General features: G+C 35.7%; 1 protein-coding gene across 3 annotated transcripts in view; it reads right to left on the reverse strand.

Annotated features, from left to right (window-relative positions):
* Positions 1–3,417: 3,417 nt before the first annotated feature.
* Positions 3,418–19,135, reverse strand: part of Slc6a14 (solute carrier family 6 member 14) — a 67,426-nt gene continuing 51,708 nt past the window's right edge. For all 3 annotated transcript variants that reach the window (XM_042269365.2, XM_076562601.1, XM_076562602.1), the window contains 7 exons: positions 16,404–16,632; positions 13,916–14,041; positions 11,771–11,889; positions 11,163–11,262; positions 10,782–10,891; positions 5,774–5,941; positions 3,418–4,787 (listed from right to left, as the gene is read on the reverse strand). In XM_042269365.2, the coding sequence (XP_042125299.1) occupies positions 4,641–4,787; positions 5,774–5,941; positions 10,782–10,891; positions 11,163–11,262; positions 11,771–11,889; positions 13,916–14,041; positions 16,404–16,632 (999 nt within the window). In that variant the 3' untranslated portion in view covers positions 3,418–4,640. The remainder of the gene's footprint in view (positions 4,788–5,773; positions 5,942–10,781; positions 10,892–11,162; positions 11,263–11,770; positions 11,890–13,915; positions 14,042–16,403; positions 16,633–19,135) is intronic.

Raw genomic sequence — 19,135 nt, forward strand, 5'->3', positions numbered from 1 at the left:
CCTGAAGATCAGAGAACAGAACAAGCCACTAGATTAAACATAGATGCCAGGCAGCACACACCTTTAATCCTAGCACTTGAGATCTCATGCCTTTAATCTCAGTATTTGGGAAGCACACACACCATTAATCCCAGCACTAGGAAGGAAGTGATGCCCGGATGGAGAAAGGTATATAAAATGCAAGGAAAACAGGAACTGAATGAAGCATCCCTTTCAGTTGAAGCCCTTTTAGCTGAAGCTTTTTCAGCCCGAAGAGTTGGTGAGGTAAGAGGTGGTGCATGTGGCTTGCTCTGCTTCTTTGATATTTCAGCTTTCACCCCAGTATCCTGAATTTTTATTAAAAGACCATTTAGGAATTCGTGTTACAGACATCTATGCTGGTTCCATTTCTTAGCTATTGTGAATAGAGATAGCAAAAAGCATGAATGTGCAAAAATCTTGATGAGATATGGAGTCCTTCTGGAAGTATACTAAAGAATGGCACATCTAGGTCACATGGTATTTTAATTTTTAGAGAAATCTCAATATTGATTTCTGTAATTTACAAGTGTGCATGCCCACCAGCAGTGAACGTGGGTTACTCTTTGTCTTTGGAATTCTGTTCTTGTTTGTTTTCTTGATGGTGGCCATTCTAACTGGCATGAGATGGAATCTCAAAGTTGTTTTACTTGCACTTGCTTTGTAGTTAGAAAAATGAACTACTTTTTAAAATGCCTGTTGGCCATTTGTGCTTCTTCTCTTGAAGATGATTCATTTTACTAGCCTATTTGTTGATTCACGGGAGACTTCAGCAGTTTAAATTTGTAGTCTTTTGCAAAATCTGGATATTGGTTCCCTCTTTTAGCTGGCAAAGATTTTGTCCCATTCTCCTCTGATAACTTACTTTCTGTGCAAAATCCATTTTCATTTCATGTAGTTATATCTGTTAATTCTTGGGGCTCTTTCCTGTGTTATTGCAGTCTCGTTTCAGAAAGGTTTCTGTCTATCCCTACATCTTGACGTGTATTTCCTACCTTTCAACTTGTACCAAAAAATCAATCCAAAGTGGAATGAATATCTTAATTTAAAACTACAACTTCATTTTAGGAATCAATTCCTCTTCTCTCATTTTCCCTATTACACTCCAAGCCACCCCATCCCATAGCCAAGTTCCTATTTGCCCTATTTTGTTTTTCTTCTGCCATAGCTCCACTGAACTACATAAGTGTAATCAGGCTAATGCATGAATGGCCACCATGATCCCATTTATTTTATTTTTATTCTATTTTTTATCAGCTTGCTAAGTGGGAACTTTATGTATATTCAGTTATTTCAGGTCTAAATGCGGGTTGTTTGGTGTTGAAAATTTCAAGTGAAGTGCTTTTACATAAAAGTCAAAGGTTGCCGGGCACTGGTGGCTCATGACTTTAATCCCAGCACTCTGGAGGCAGAGCCAGAGGGATCTCTGAGTTCGAGGGCAGCCTGGACTACCAAGTGAGTTCCAGGAAAGACACAAAGCTACACAGAGAAACCCTGTCTCGAAAACCAAAACCAAAAAAAAAAAAAAAAAAAAGACATGGGTGGAATGGGTGGAGGCTACTACTAGAGTTCCCAGAAAATTTCTGTAAAAATATAGCACTTTCATATTACAAAGAAACTTCTATGGCATTTTTCCCCTCAGACTACACATAAGCAAAGCATACTTGTGAGTCAGGGTCACCCTTCAACACATTTCTAATCTCTAGCTCTTAGGGTGAATCAGTTGGTTTTTATAATTAAATTGGCATGAGGTGAGATCCAGAAATTGCCATGCTCTGATAAACCACAATGGTATAATTTCTAATCCAGATAATCACGTATAAAAGGCCATCCAAGCCATCTTCTCCAGCACCAAGTAGAAGCACTGCTTCATCCTCCCCTGGAAACAACAAGGTATACATTCCAGTCAATGCCTTCAATCACAAAATTTTAACTGGTTCCATGCAGACACTTGCTGATAAATAGAAGATATTGTTCAACATGAAAATATTAGAATGCCAGCTTGACAAACTGGATCACTTCATGTTGATCAAGGGCCTATATGGCTGTGTGAAAATAATTAAGAATCCCACTGCAAGAGTTGTGAACGATGATAGTGACAGTAATGATTAAAGCTGTGATGGGATTGAACTGATTATGTTTCTTGCAAAAGAGATATTCTTTAAAGGAGTGTGGGCTGTCCGATACAGATTCCAGATCCTTACTGCTTTGCTTACATTTTATTTCAATAATCAATTACATGCATTGGCTAGTATATTGTAGGGAAAGGGTGTAGAAGCATAAATTACAGAAAATGAAAGCCAGTTCAAAAGTTTGTAGCTGACAAAATAGCAATGATAACTTCAAGTTTAAAAATCTTCATCTACTTGATTGCAGCCTAATACTACATATGTCTATGAGTTTAACCAAAGTGAGGAGAATTACATGGAGCTGTTGCCTATTATGCAAATGACCACTTACTAGTATTATAAAATGTTTAAAATGAAAAGAAGAGCTGTCATTTGCCACCCTGCAATATATGTTTGCAATAAGTTAAGATGGTGATTAAGATCTATTTTTTCACACTTAAAGGTAGTGATACAAGTCTTTAACTACTCCTTTTGGCTAGATTTTGAAAAGCATTTATTTCCATTATATCCTCTCTCTGCCCAAATTTTCTCTACAGATTCCAAATGTCACCTGTAAAATTTGCACGCACATATGTAATTAGTGAAAACCCAACCCTCAAATAGCACCAAAAGACAATGGGAGGATGTTTTAATACAATTTGAATTACGATGAAGAAAAAAATTTCTAAGCTTTAGTCTCTCATCTATCTCACATAATATTCTATAAAATAAAGTGTAACTAAAACTTAAGCTCTTTTTTTTTGCTCATACCATTGGATCTACCCACAAAGAGCCTTCAAAATATCAACACAAGTTCATCTTATATGTGAATTATTGAGATGAATTACTTATAGGCCCATTGTTATGCCTTCATACCACCTCCTTTCAGAATCACTTACTTGTACTAATTAAAGAGACACTTTAATCAGTTTGCTCCTTTGATCTTTAATCAAAAGAAGAAGGAAGGAGGAGATTTGATGTATGAGAAATTCCCTTTTGGTACTCAGTTGCCAAGTACAAATTAGCTAGCAGTATATGGTTCTTAAAAGGCTTTTGTTTTTTGAGTCACAGGTTCCTTTTACATTTCATGAAAACAATGGATTCACTCTCCCCCAAAATGCAAATGTACATCCACAGAAAATGATACTTACAATTTTAGTCTTGTCATCTGCTAATGCTCAGCATGACTCTTGAAATGTTCCCTATCTATTTAGAGTAGATTTTGTTATCTTAAGCTGTGATTTTTTAAATCATATGTCAAAAATACATAATAAAGTACAAGGTATCATCATTTGTGAGGAAACCAGAGTATAAAAATTTTATTAATGACAATTAGTTAACAATTAACATCAATTAATATATGACTACTTTATTACTCTTAGGAAAAATTAATCCATAAAAGACAAGATTATTGCCCTTGATCTGTTAGACATATATCATTATCAAAAAATGCCAGATCAGTAATAATTTCATCCAAATCTACAATTAAATCTAGAATTCAGAGAATATAATGAACTCATTATGTTTTGAAACTCTAGAAATTGAATGAGCCATGGTTTTATTCCAAATATAACCTAAAGAAGAAAGATATTATGAAGGGTAAAATGTATTCAAAATTTCAATATTTCATTTTCTAGACTTATCCCTTTCTGGCCACCTGTTCCTCATTTTTTGTCTCATTTCACTCTAAAAAGAGTATAACTTTAAAGTTTACATAGAAAAAATTGAACTATAATAAATGGATGACATGTTTAGACATATTTGGATCGTAGGTATTCAACAGTCCTCATATCATATACAGTCTTCTCCCTACACATTTGTGACATTTCTTTTAAAAGTGATTGATTCATTTTATTTTCCATGTATGGGTTTTTGCCTGCATTGTAATACACCATATGCATACAGTGTCATGGAGATCAGAAGAAGACACTGGATCTCTTGGAACTGGGGTTACAGACAATATTAGTCACCATGTGGATGTTAAGAATTGACCCTACACCTTCTTCAAGAGCCATTGCTCTTAATCACTGAGTGATCTCTCCGGGTCCCATTTGTGACTTTGATACATGAGGTCTTTAATTGTGTAACACTTGGCTTTAACTACATAGACTTATTGTATAAGAAAAGTGCATATTAACACTACAGAAACAAATAATATCTTTAAAATCACCAAATACAAAGCATGACTATTTCCTAAGTAATCATGTCACAGGAAACCTTCAGTATACTAAAAAAAGAAATATTACAATCATATTTACAAAATGTCATTTTAAAACAGTACTGGGTGTATGTATTAACAAATAGCTAATCCTAAAGGTACACAAGTACATTATTAAACATTCATAAATTCACATTTTTATATTTCATTTTTGATTAGGTGAAAAAATACTTACAACCCTGTACTGAGCATGGCATGTACATTTCCCTACTTGATTAACGCACAAATAAATTAAAAAAGTTCCCCTACCCTACAAAATCACATTATATAACAATCATATTTTCAAAAGAGACATTTTATTCTGGTTTTCTACTGCCACTGATAGTAGGTATTTCATGGTCAGTCTCCTTTGCAGGTTCAGCCATGTCTTTATATCTCTCTCCACGATGTTTTTCCAGGTATGGGCCCCAGTTAGAAGCTGGTCTACAGCAGCTTATGATACGCTGAAATGCAACAACAACAACAAAATCTTGTATTAGAACTTAAGTGTCATCCATTTAAAAAAGCAAATATTAAGCTACACTTCTATTGTAAGTGCCTTTGCTAGCAACAATGACATAACAATCACAGGAAAGTAAAGAAGTGATAGCCTAAATTCTTAAAACGCCATCGGATAAGAAATTGTAGTCAAGTAAATTGTTATTAATTGTTAATAGAAGTATACGACTAAACCAAACATAATGAATGATTTCAGAAAAAAGGTATATGAGCCCATTAGAGTAATGATGTCACTCTAAGCAGCTTTCCTGAATTTATTTGCATCCTTGTCACAGAGGGTCAGATGGAGAGCTAAGCTATTGTGCACTGGAATATGTCTCAAAAACCGAGATAAGGGACTTCCAGGTACTGAGCCATTTATTTGGATCTGTTCTTTGATCTGCATAGGAATTTTTTGAAATTAACTCCCTAAGCCTATCTTGTCATTGTTCTAGTATGAATACTTAGCTCTATCATCCTAGGCCTCCATAGAAAAAAGATGACTCAAGGGCTACACAGGATGCAAGACAATTTAAGCTCGTTCCATTTAAATACACTATTAGTGCTTGCATTATACCCAGATAAAGATTCAAGGAAGGTTACATATAGAAGTAAATCAGTCATGTGCTTTTTGACATACACAAGGGTGATTGTACAAACACAGAGCTCACCATTGCTACATGGAATGTAATAGGGCCTGAGGATACAGTAATGTGCTTCTATAATAAACTTATAGTAAAATACAAATAGATACACAAATTCATATATATATATATATTATTACCATTTATAATATATATAATATGTCAAACATGATACTATTGGGTATAGAAGTAGTTAGAGGGAAGGAAAAGTGATTATTTTCAACCCATGTACTCTCTTATCTCTCCTGTATAATTAATCTGCATTTTATCACAAGTGCTTATATAAAATAAGAATTGAATATGCTTACCTGAAAGATGTTTCCTTCAGCCTGAACTATTTTTATAATCGCCATAATTGGTATCCAAATAATGCAGAAAATAATCATACACCAGCCTAGAGCAACTCCCCAGTCAGGATATGGAATGTCCCCATAATCAGGTCTGTGAAATTTCACCAGTGACCAGATGAGAATGGCCTAAGAAAATAAATCATTAAAAAGACCAAGTTAAAAATTAGACTTGGTGTAATAAATGAGTCATAATTTGAAATTGATCAAACAATAAAATGAAGCCACAATTAAGGATCTAAAATAAATGGTAACAAGCCAGAAGACAACAATATGAAGTGAACCAAATTTCTATTTTTGCTTTAATTTAAAGCCTTGATTTATTCATACACGATCTAATATTCAATGTATAAACCTGAGGTGTGTTTTACTGTTAAGCCTTTGATGTTTTTCTTTTGTATTATTTCATGTGTGTGGCTGTTTTGCCTGCATTTATGTCTGTGCACCATGTGTAGGCCCGGTGCCCAGAAGAGGACAGCAGATGCCTTGGAACTCCAGTTACAGTTGTGAGCTGCTATGTGGTGCTGGGAATGAAACCTGGTTCTTTCGCAAGAGCAGCCAGTGTTTTTTGGAAATAAGTTCCCCTTCTATATCTCTGGCTGACCTTGATGTAGACTAGGCTGGTTTTGAACTCAGAAATATATTCCTGCTTCTGACACTTGAGTGCTGGAATTAAAGATGTCTACCACTGTGCCCAGCCATTCCCTTTTTAACAGATAATCAAAAGTATAAAAGTTGACATAAGTTGAGTACCATATTAAGTTTTCATACATGAACATACTGTATAATGTGTATACCAGGCTAAATATTGCCTCAAACTTTACCCTTTATGGCAATTATTTTCTTAATTCCTTCTATTATAAATTTTTAAATTATATAGTACATTATTGTCCATTGTTTCCTTCCTATGCAATTATATAGAAGAATGCCTTGCTCTAATTGAACTGTAACTTAGTATCTACTCATCAGCTCCCATCTCCACTGTTCAAGACCTCTGACTATAGCCATTCTATTCTCATTTCAACTAGATAACTTATTTAGCTTCCTCATCTGAATGAGTTTCTGTAATATTTCCTTTACTATGCTAACATTCTTCCCTCCCATTCACATTAAAATCGTAATGATTTAATTATTTATTATATGGCTGAACAGAGTTCAGTGTGTACATGTACCACACTTTCTTGTTTTGATATATAGTCTCACTCCGTAGCCCAGGCTGGCCTTGAATTTACTGCAGCTTTGTTTGGTTCTGAAACCAAAGAAACCATTACACTTTAACTTCCTGAATGCATGCATTGCCAGTGTGTGCCACCAGGCCTGGTATCTGTACTAAGTACCTAATTTGCTTCATCTAGTTATCATTTGGCAGACACTTCAGCTGTTTTCATTCCTTAGCTTAGGTGAATAGTGCTGCAACATATTGACTTCATATCTTTGAATATATCCAATAGTGGAATTGTTTACATGGGTGTGGAAAAAAACCCTTGCATACCATTTTTGGAATGTAAATTTAGATCACAATCACTATAGAAAGCATTACAGAGTTTTCTCAAAACTAAATAAACAGCTACATTATCCTACACCCCTCTTGTTAATACATATATAAGGAGATAGAATTATCTTATCCAAAACCCTTTTGTGGGTATGTATACAAGGAGATTGAACTGTTAGCATGGCTTCATTCTAGGCCATAAGTTTGCCAGCATATATGTTAAAAAGTCCATTGAGAATGTACAAGTACACTTTAGAGATACATTTCTATCCTTCCTTAGCAACTGTTTATTATTCATTGCACAAGACACTACCCCCCTATAACTCAAATATAAACACGTAGTACTGGCACATGTTTACCAAAGCACTATTCCCTCCTAGGCTCTTCTTGACCAAAAACGTTTGATGTAAGTTCAAGTAGTGTGGCAAAATTGTGAGATTTTGTCTGAAATCTCAGCATTCAAAGGATGGAGGCAGGAGGATCAGGAGTTCAAGGTGATGCTCAGCTACATACTGATTCCAAGGCCATTCTGAAATACAGAAGACGCTCCCTCCAAAAAGGTGATAAAATTCAATAAGCACTTCTCAATCTGTGGGTGGTGATGCTTTGCAGTCGACCAACCCTTTCATAGGAGTCACCTAAGAACATCAGAAATCACAATTATTTGCATTATGATTCATAATAATAGCGAAATTATAGTTATGAAGTAGCAACAAAAATAATTTTATGGTTGGGGTTTACCACAACATGAGGAACTGTATTAAAGGGTCAAAGCATTGGAAAATTTGAAAAGCACTATTTTAAATGAGTTTTAGATATTTTTCAAAATTCACTAAAAATAAGTAAGGCATTTAGGAGAAGTTCTGATAGCTAATCTCTGACTTATACTATTCTTTTCCAAAAATAAAGGTATATTTTACTGTTCAGTGGATACACATCCACACATATGCATGTAGAACACACATTTAAATATTTGAAAAGAAGAGAACCAGTTGGAGCTGGCAAGGGAATTACTGAGAACAAAGTAAAATCATACATGTATACACACATACAAAGACTCATGTATTTGCTAACTTAAAATCAATTTTTCAAAAGCTACCAGTCAGGCCTTCTATGGGGAAAATCTTTTAATCCTAGCATTCAGGAGGCAGGGGCAAGCAGATTCTTGAGAGTCTGAGGCCAGCCTGATCTACATAATGAACGCCAGACTAGTGAGGGCTACATAGTAAGACCCTGTCTCAAAAAACAAACAAAACCTGTTACCAACCAGTGCTCAAGGAGTACTAGGAGTAGTACTCTCTTTGCTTTAGTCTATTTGGGTTCTCACCCAAGGAGACACAGTCTGCCAGAAGTGCTCAATGCTGTAGAGACTCAGTTCTTGAACTTTCAGAGATACATCCAATGTGAGTACTCCCCAAAAGGTTGGAGTCTAACTTCCATGAGTTTGAGATATGTTTTTATTATGAGTATATCTGCAGCTTTGGGGGATCACTTGGGAAACTGAAAGAAATCTCTGTTTCAAGCTTTTCCAGTGTTGTATAAGGTGGTTGAATTAGAATAGTAAGTAAATGAGAAGAGTAGATTAGTAATAAATGTACTCTATTCCAAAGAGAGGGAGATTAGAATGTTATCAGAAAATTGAGAAAGAAAAAATGACTCCTCTCAAGGTTGCTTAGTGGGTAAGGGAGCTTGCCACCAAGATTAAGGACTTGTGTTCAATCCCTAGAACCTAATGGTGACAAGTTGTCCTCTGACCAGGAGCACTCCTTCCCTCCTCCTCTCTCCCTGTAGGTTAAAAACTAAGTGATAGAACAGATAGAATATGTATAGATTCAGAAGATAACATGGTGAAATGGAGTGGGCTATACATAGCTACCCAGTGTGGGGAAGAGAAACAGAAGCCCAATCTAAGTGGCAAAGCACATAACTCTGATGAAAAAGTCGGGCAATCCTAATCATATCACAAGCCAACCATTCTCACAAGTCTTGTATCTGTTTATAGCATCTGGTGAAACAGTGACTCACCCTGTGTCAGCATTGGAGAGGAAATCTATTTGTTATTCCCCAAGTCTTGCAGGGCCATGACTAGGAACCATCTAGACTTAATCACCCCTCTGCAGTGTCATACAATTGACCCCATTCACTTGATAATTGCTGACACAGCCCCAAACCAAGTTCAGTGGACAAAAATGATGTCTGTGTGCCATATGGGTAACTGCAGGCAGGGTTGAAAGCTTCCTGAGGCTCAGGCCAAACTGGGTTTTCATCATCTACCCCTTTCTACCCACCACCCAAGGTGTTTGAAGTTTAGCAGGATTTCAAAACACTGAGTATACAAACTAGAGATTCTGCTCCATAGTTGAATCTGCCCATGGGCTGCAAAGCTAAGTGTAGTTAGCAAAGGCTCCTGGTACACAAAGAAGGGAAGGTTCTGAAAAGAAAGAAGTACTACTGGATGTTTCTCCCTGAACTGGCTCAGAATAAGCATACAAGGAAAGAAAGACAAGAGACTCCATTGAATCCACACCTCCAAATAGCATACTATAGATAAAAGAAAACCAGAAAAAAAGGGTGTTCTAATACTTTGTAATCTTTTGTGGTAAATATAAACAATGGAGATTTATTAAGCCATAAAAAAGAATGAAATTCCAATATTTGCAGAAAATAAGTAGAATTGGAGTTAATTGTGCTAAGCAAAATAAACTGGACTCAGAACGACAAAACATCATAATTTTCCATCATGTAGAAGGGAATACCACTCAGTGGTAAACTGCTTCCTTAGATAACATAAAGGCTTAGTTGCAGTCACCAATAGGGCCATAAACTAAAAAAGTACACATTAATATCTGAATGTTGTTTTTTAAATAATAGTTACTTAAATACAACATATGGTTGCGCAGTAGTGGTGCAGGTCTTTAATCCCAGCACTCAGGAGTCAGAGTCAAGCAGATCTCTGTGAGTTGAGGCCAGCCTGGTCTAAAGAGTAGGTTCCAGGAAAGTTCCAAGACAGCCAAAACGACACAGACATGTCTCAAAAAACAAAATAAAAATAAGAAAAATAAAAAAAATCATCTTGTTCTTACCTGGGCTTTGTATTTTCTGGCAGAGAAGTTAATAAATGGCTCACCATATCTTTCAGAGAATGAGTAAATTTATGATTTGCTTTTGTTTATCCTACTGATACTTTTATTCTCTCAGTCATTTTAAGTTGTTGATACCTTTAATTCTATAGAGAGCTCTTTATTGTCTCAAATGGACAATGTTCAAACTCATGGTGTCAAAAATAACACTACAAAGGGCATTTTAATTCAGACAGCGTGAAGGCACCAGCAGTGAAAACTACAAACTTGAAAACTATTCATCCCCCAAATTATTTACTTATTTTCCCCAATGGGAATTGTGCTCCAAGTTCTTTACTAGCATCTAAAGGTATGAGTTAGAGTGTCGATACAAAATTCATTGTATATTGGTACTTACAGACAAGAGGATGGGTGTGATGACAAACCAGCAAGCTCTCCACCAGAGCCAGAATATCCATCTCTTTGCTCCAATCATCATTTCTATGTCTTCAATGAATCTATTCCCTCCTGGAGAAAACAGTTGCAGACTATGAGCCCTTTCCTACAGGGTTCCATGGAGATTGTCATACATATTATCCTTCTTCATTTAAACGTGTTGCTAAAAGCCAACAGTGAAGCACACACCTGGGATTCCATTTCACTCTTAATGTGTTTTGCTCAACAGATCACAATTTACTATTATGTGTGTAATTAAAATTGGATGATGACATAATCTTGATGAAAAGGAATCAAATGTTACTGTATGAGACTTTTAAACCAATCTTCGATCACCACTTACCATAAATCCAGATGATTCCTGCAATTTCCAAGATAGCTGCAATCAAAATCCCCCATCCAGCACAGAAGTGATCAATCAAATGAACCCAGTAAATTCCAGCCTACCATAAAACAAAATCAAAAACAGAAAAACAAGCTCACACCAGTTATTTACAACTATATTTTAACTATTTTTCATTTTTGTAAAGTATTCATGTAGAATACATTTTGAAACAATATATGAAAAGTATGTTTCATGTATAAACCCAAATATGGGTTTAATTATCAAATTTTTTAAATAATGTACTAGGACATGGACAAAATATAAGCATTTAGAACAGTTGATTATGTAAATGGAATGTAGTATCTATGAGCTCCGTACTACCCACCAAGAAAAATACAGTTTATAATAATTTTGCTACTTGGAAAATTGTCATTACTGGGCCTCATCCTCTGAAAAATGTGTACTAGCAAAATTACAAAGGAGAAGATGGCTGAAATGTGGAAAGCATCCTAAATAGAAATAGGACCTGTCACAAAACACCCCCTTGACCCTTAGCATATTTTTTTTAGATTTAAAGGTATATTCCAACTAACATTTGTCTACAAAAGTTAAACGCTATACTGTACCTGAGTCACACAGACGAGACCAAGGAGAAACAGAACCAAGCAGCAACCCAAAGTGATGGGAACCCTCATGCGTTTCATTGCTTTGGGAAACAAATCTTGAATTGTTGTTGTAATTGTTTCTAATGGAGGGGAATATGAATTGTTACATTTCAAGTGGGTAACACTAATCACAGAATTCAGTATCTATTAATCAAATTTACACACATAAACTGGGAATATACTCTGAGCATTGCTCTTTTCTATCAGTCAAGAAGGTTCTCTCTCACACTGTTTTTTGTTTGTTTGTTTGTTTTTCAAGACAGGGTTTTTCTGTGAAACAGTCCTGGCTGTCTTGGAACTCACTCTATAGACCAGACTGGCCTTGAATTCACAGAGATTTGCCTGCCTCTGCCTCGCAAGTGCTGGGATTTAAGGCGTGCATCACCACTGCCAGGCAAGGGTTTTTCTCTTAGCCCCTGGGTTTAGTTCCCAGCAGACAGGGGAAGGGAGAGAGCAGACTGATTGCAAAACAAGGAAGAGGAGGAGGCAGGGAAGCGAGGAGGAGGAAGTGGAGGATGGGAGTAGGAAGACAGGACAGAAGATAGAAGGGCAGAGAAGAAGAGATGGGAAGAAAAAGGAGGGGGAGAAGGAGGAAAGAAGGAAGAAATAGTGTCTTCTAAACAAGGGCTTATCTAAAGGTAGAAAAATATGTAAGCCAAAAGATTTATAATAAATATGTTTGACATTTTTGAAGGCTTTGGAAATCAAGCAGAGGAACCTTGATGACTTCTAGATGAGAGTAAGATTCAGTTTTCTGTAAAGGTGTGGCAGTTAGTGGGTCATCCATGCTCCTATGGATGGCCCCACACCCACTATGTATATGGGCAGGACAAATTGGACTCAGTGGTTTATTAAGAAATGAAATTTGGAAGGATATAGAAGTGAGGATGGATCTGGGAGGAGTCAGGGCTGAATTTGACTTAAATATATTATATGAAATTCTCAAATAATTTTCAAACTTGCTTCAAATTTTCTCATTGTATACCTTCAGGAAATTTCTTTTGTATACACAGAATCATACATAAGAAGAATGCATTCATTGTGTGAAATTTGTGTTTGTGTGTGAGAGTATATACAAGCACATGTGTAGGGGTGCATGTGAACACATGTGTTCCATGTAAGTGGGCAGAGATCAATCTCATTTGTTGTTTCACAAGTGCTTTCCACCTTGCATTTTTGAGACAGTTTCTCACTGAACGTTTAGCTCACAAATGGACTCTACTGGCTAAGCCGTGACCCCAGCTCTCCAGGGATGATCCTGTCTCCATCTCTCCAGCATTGGGAATAGAGGAGTATGCCACGTTGCCCAGATTTTATAAGGATACTGGAGATCACACTAAGGTCATGATGACTGGACAGCAACCAATTTTCCAACTAGGACAACTCCCCAGCTGCAGTGTGTAGAATTTTAAAAAGAGGAAACAAAATACCCACCAATAGGGTAATATGTTATCAATTAAATAGATCCATATATCTAGTTAAAATAGCATATATAACCTTCATACTCATATGAATTTGTTACCAATGGTCATATATATATATATATATATATATATATATATATATATTCACACATCTATATATATTCATATATGTGTATACATACACACATACACATGCTCATGTGTGTGCATTCACATGGACAAAATTATTGCCTCTCAAGAAATGAGGAATTGTTAGTAAGAGTTTTGTTAAAACTCTCTAAGCAAGAACCAAGTTTTCAGGGAGAAATGAGGTTGTCCAGGGAACCGTCCCCAGGTATAGAGGGTAGGAAAGAAAAAATGGTAGCAATATTTTCATTGTTTTGTATAATGTACATTGAATTAAGAAACAAATACAAAATTCTGAATAAAGGGACCAAAAATGATTCCCTCTAAAATATCTATCTGGAGCAAATATAATAAAGCATTAACATTTGGGTTTTTTAAGTGCCAAGTCGTTAAGTATATTGTATTTTTATGTATTTAATTTTTAAGTTTAACTCATAAGATTCATTCTGTTAATAGTACCTAAAAGGAGATACTATGATAATAGAACAGGATGTTTTCAAATAAATGAAAAAGGAACAAAATATCAGAGTCATTTAACACCAGAAGTATTACTTACCAATAGATGCAAACTGAGAATCCAGACCCAATGTTAAAAGCATGAAGAAAAATAATATGGACCAAAATGGACCACCTGGGAGTTGGGCTAGAGCTTCTGGATAGGCAATGAATGCCAAATCGAAACCTAAGAAAAATGTGTGATATTTTAAATTAATTGCCAAGAAAATTTCATATTTGAACATTTTCAGAGTAATATACTTTTATAATTCCATCATGATTTGACATTGCAACCCATGACATACACACTTTACCAATTGACTTCTTGAAATGTTTTACTTGGAGGCCAGAGAGATGGCTTACTGGGTAAATGCACTTGTCACTCAAGCTTGATGACCTAAGATCGATCTCCAGAACCCACAGTGGAAGGAGAGAACAGATTTCTGAAAATTGTACTCTGATCTCCACACAAACACTGTGACATGCACATGCCCTTGCTCACTCCCTTCCTCTCTTTCTCTCCCTCTCCTCCACTCCCTCTCCTCCACTCCCTCTCTCTCCCTCCTTTTACCCATCCCTCCTTCTCTCTAATACACAGTAATAATAAATAAATATACAACATATTTAAATTGTTACACTAATGTGAATGTGTGACAAGAATTAAGCTAATAATTTTTTCATGAAAGTTGTTTTAGATTTTTTAAATCTTTCAATATTTTAATGTTTTAATTTATCAGCATGTGTGTGTCTGTGTGTGCGTGTGTTCATTCATACATTCATTTAGGAATTCAAATGCCATAGTGTGTATGTGCAAAGAATGGCCTTGGATGTTGGTCTTTGCTTTCTGTCTAGTTGAAATGTGGGCTCTTTGTTGCTTTTTTTTGCTGGATATTCCCAGATAGCTGGCCCATGAGCAAGGGTTATCTTATCTTTGCCTCTCATCTCTCCATTGGAGTTCTAGTATTACAGATTTTCACACTATACATAGATACATTACACATACATGGATTGGGAGATTTGAACTCAGATCTTCATGTTTAGATAGCAACTGCTTTTATCCAGTCCCTAATCAAATGATTGATGGAAGGTGTGATGGTACACACCTATTATCCCAGGACTTGGGATGTGGGGGGAAGGGAGAATCAGGAGTTCAAGGTCATCCTCCACCTCATACAGAGTTTGGCACCAGCCTGGGATCCATGACACCCTGTCTCAAACAACAACTGTAGCAAAAATATTGGTGAAGGAGAAGAATTTCTTAAATGACAAAAGCTTAAGTTCACCCTATTGTAAAATTTTTTTTAAAAAAATGAAATGAAATGAAATGAAATGAAATTGAACTATCTAGAAAAATACAGGTATAGAATGGAATTTTGTGGTTGTTGTTGCTTTTTGAGATGGTCTTTCTATGTAGCTGTTCTGGAAATTTTCAGGTAGACCAGATTGGCCTCAAACTCACAGAAATCTGTAGTCCTCTGCCTTCCTAGTACCAGGATTAAAGGCATACAATCCCATGTCTAGCTGGAATGAATTTAGTCTTCCACCATCTTGTCATTTGTTTACCCAGAATTATTATGAGTAATACCATTTCAGTTTACAGATACCTGCAAAGTTGTATATAATAAAGTTCTAGATGGAATCTCATTTTCTATTTGATATTACCTTTAAAAGTACTTTGTAGTTTAGTTTCTTCCAATTTCTCTATGTGACCCTCAGTTTTAAGTGTTTTCTGTTTCTCTACCTTCCCAGAGGACAGAAATAGAATTCATAGCTGGCCTCAATTTCTCTCAGTAGATGAGGCTAGACTTGAACTTCTAATCCTCCTAAAACTGTGCATGCTTGACAAGCACTCTACCAACTGAACTTTTTTTTTTTTTTTTTTTTGCGGTGCTCTTGCCCCCAAGGAAAAGTCACAACACACGACAGAATCCACTAACAAGAGTTTTATCAAGACAAAGAGAAAGGGATAGCCGTGATCAGTCCTGTGGAAGGACGAGAGAGAGAGAGAGAGAGAGAGAGAGAGAGAGAGAGAGAGAGAGAGAGAGAGAGAGAGAGAGAGTCAGAGACAGAGAGACCGGGGGAACATGGGGCCCGCCTTATAAAAGGCCAGGACAGAAGCACCTGTGCACACAGGCCCACATGGCTATTCCACACATGCGCATAGATCATGAGGTCAGGTCCGTGACTATGTGACCGTGTAACCATGGGGCATGGGTCACACAGGATGTATTACCCAGAAATGACTAGGCGGAGTCATCTCTAAGTGTCCTGCAGGGCATCATCTAAGTGTCCCACAGGGCATGCCCCACCATGGAGGTGTGGTTGGAGTTCCTATCAGTGTTCCCAATATTGTCTTCTTGAATAACTGTTCCCTAAAATACTCTTGTGTATCCAGATCTTTTAGGAACTATTATATTAAAATACATTATTTCAGATGAACCAAGAAAATACAATAACTCTAAACATAAGTACAGATGACTGTAAATTATACCAGAGTTTCACAAGTGAGCATATTCAATTAAACCTTGGGAGCATCTAGAATTATATACCTGATTTCACAACTTGAGAGACTTCCTTTTCGGATATATGTGCCATGTGTCCCAATATAGAAAAAATAGCAAAGCCGGCAAACACACTAGTGAGGCAGTTTGTCAAGCAAACTACAATGGCATCAGAGTAACAGTTGTTGTTGAACTTGTTGTAAGATGATAGCGCAACTAGGCCACCCCAAGCCACAGAAAGGGAATAAAATATCTGGGTGGCAGCATCTTTCCAAACCTGTAAGAGAAATTTTTTTAAGTTTTAAACATAGACTCTTAAATTTAACTCATATAAAAGAGTTCACAAGTAAATATGAGTGTATAATATAAAATAATGAAATGAATGCCTACATGTCAACCATCAAGAGAAAGAAAACAATGGTATGAGTTTTTTAATGTTTTAGTGTGTTTTTTTCATATTCCAGTAGTAACTATGGGTTGCAACCCCTGCATATCAGATATTTACATTATGATTCATAACGGTAGCAAAATTACAGTTATGAAGTGGAAATGAAAATAATTTTATGGTTACCACAACATGAGGAACTGTATTAAAGGGTGGCAGCATTAGCAAGATTGAGAACCACTGCTCTCTAACATTGGCAATACTTCATCAGAATTTTTCATTTGACCTAATCTAAGGGTTTTGAATTAAGAGTTTTGATTACACTCATTACTTTAAAAAAGTTAAGATTTTCTACAGGATTTTCTTTTTGTAAAATTTCTATTCACATACTTCACCATTTTTGTTTACTTTACTTGATTTCTAGGAAACCAATCTCTTGTTTCTCTCTTCTTTCTCTTCTCTCTCTCTGCCTCTCTTTGTATCTCTCTGTCTCTCTGTCTCTGTCTCTGTCTCTGTCTCTGTCTCTCTCTCTCTCTCTCTCTCTCTCTCTCTCTGTCTTTCTCTCCTTTCTCTCTTTGTTTAATAAAATGGGGTTTGTGTAGACAAGGCTGACCTGGAATACCATACATAGAGCTCACAGAGATCTGTCTGCTTCTGCCTCTAAAAATATGTGGTGGAATTTAAATTATGCATAACACACCACACCCAGGAATTCATTTTTGAAACTGAATTCTAATCTTTTCTGTGTTGTATATCTTGAGGGCTTTTTCCCCTCCCAATCTGTGGCATATTTTTTGTCCTCTTTAATTTGTGTCCTTTGATGATCCAGAGTATTTTTGTTATTGCTGTTTAATGTAGTTGAAATTGTTTATCTTTGCTTAGCTGTGTGTTTCTTCATCTGTGTTATCTGAAAACAAAGCTTAGCTTAAGGTAATAAGGATGCCATTCTGTATCCTCTAAATGAAATAGCTTTGCTTAGAATATCAGAATTTCAATTCCCCCGCAATTTGTGTTACATGTATTAGTTACACATATGCTACACATACTTTATGCTATACTTATTTCCACTTCACATTATTTTCAATTATTTAAGGATAATTGACATTACAAATTATATCAAAGACATCTTTTGCATCATCCATCCTTTCCAGATTGAAATGATTTGTTACCTCTGTTACATACCAAGCTTATTTCTTTATAAATATATTTTTGAGATTACTATTCTGTACCACCTATCTGTATATCTGTTCCTATGCTAAAACCTCATGATTTTAATTACTACAGTATTGTAGTGCTTTTTGTAATACTGTCTTGTGTCTGAAATGAGAATTTCTCCACACTTATCTGTGCTGGGAATTTGATTGGAATTCTATTGATTCTATATACCAATGTGACATTAAAACCACATTAATTCTTAGCAAGGATGTTACTAGAGAGCTCAGCCTGGCTTTGTGCTATTTGTCTAATTACACTCCTTTATCATTACTGACATTACAATTTGCCCCTCGTTCCTCTTTGTTAAAGTGCTACAGTTAAGTCAGATATTTGTTCAGGTTCATCTTTTTTAAGATTGGAATTCTTTGGATATAATATCACCCAAAAGAGAAAAATCGACTCATGTGGATTTCAAATAACAGGGTTGATTTATATTTGGTCAAAAGTGTCTTTTCAGTCCTTGTAACATCACACTAGTCAGTGGAAGGCAGATTGACTAGCATGACTGTATGCAAATAATAATAAAAATATAAAATTAAATAAAATTTAAAAATTTAAATAAATAAAAAATAAAATAACATCCAAATAATTCATCCCCTGACACTTCAATCTACCCTCTTTAACTTATCAGTAGGTACAAGCAATAACAATAATAATTAAAAAAAAGAATTGGCTGTAAGTGAATTTGCACAGTTGGTGAAATACTTTTATTATAGGACCATGTATCATTCAATAAATAACAAGGTTCTTATGTCAAAGGAAATGTTAAATGAATTTCTAAGTTTCCTTTGGATTCTGAAGTAACAGCATCATGAGGGTAAAGGGCACTTCACAAATACTCGTTATGGATTTTTGTCACAGATTTTTGTCTGTAACCTTAATGACACTAAAAATAAATGGCTTTTTATCAGATGAAAAAAAGATGATTCATTGTAGTTATAATTGTTATTATCAGAAATAATCAGAAAGCGATTTTAGTTTATTGTATACATGTCAAAAACAATATTTTTCACTTGAATATATTTCAATAGAAGTAAGTTTTCTAATGAGTAAAATATACCCAATATTTAGAATACACTTTTTATGCTAGATTATAACAAGTCTGTATGAAGGGAGATAGGTGGGTAAACACAGAGATACAGAGAGTCACACATAGACCAAGATAGTTTCATTTAGATAT

This window comes from Peromyscus maniculatus, chromosome X (assembly GCF_049852395.1).
Source record: "Peromyscus maniculatus bairdii isolate BWxNUB_F1_BW_parent chromosome X, HU_Pman_BW_mat_3.1, whole genome shotgun sequence".
NCBI classification, from domain to species: Eukaryota; Metazoa; Chordata; class Mammalia; order Rodentia; family Cricetidae; genus Peromyscus; species Peromyscus maniculatus.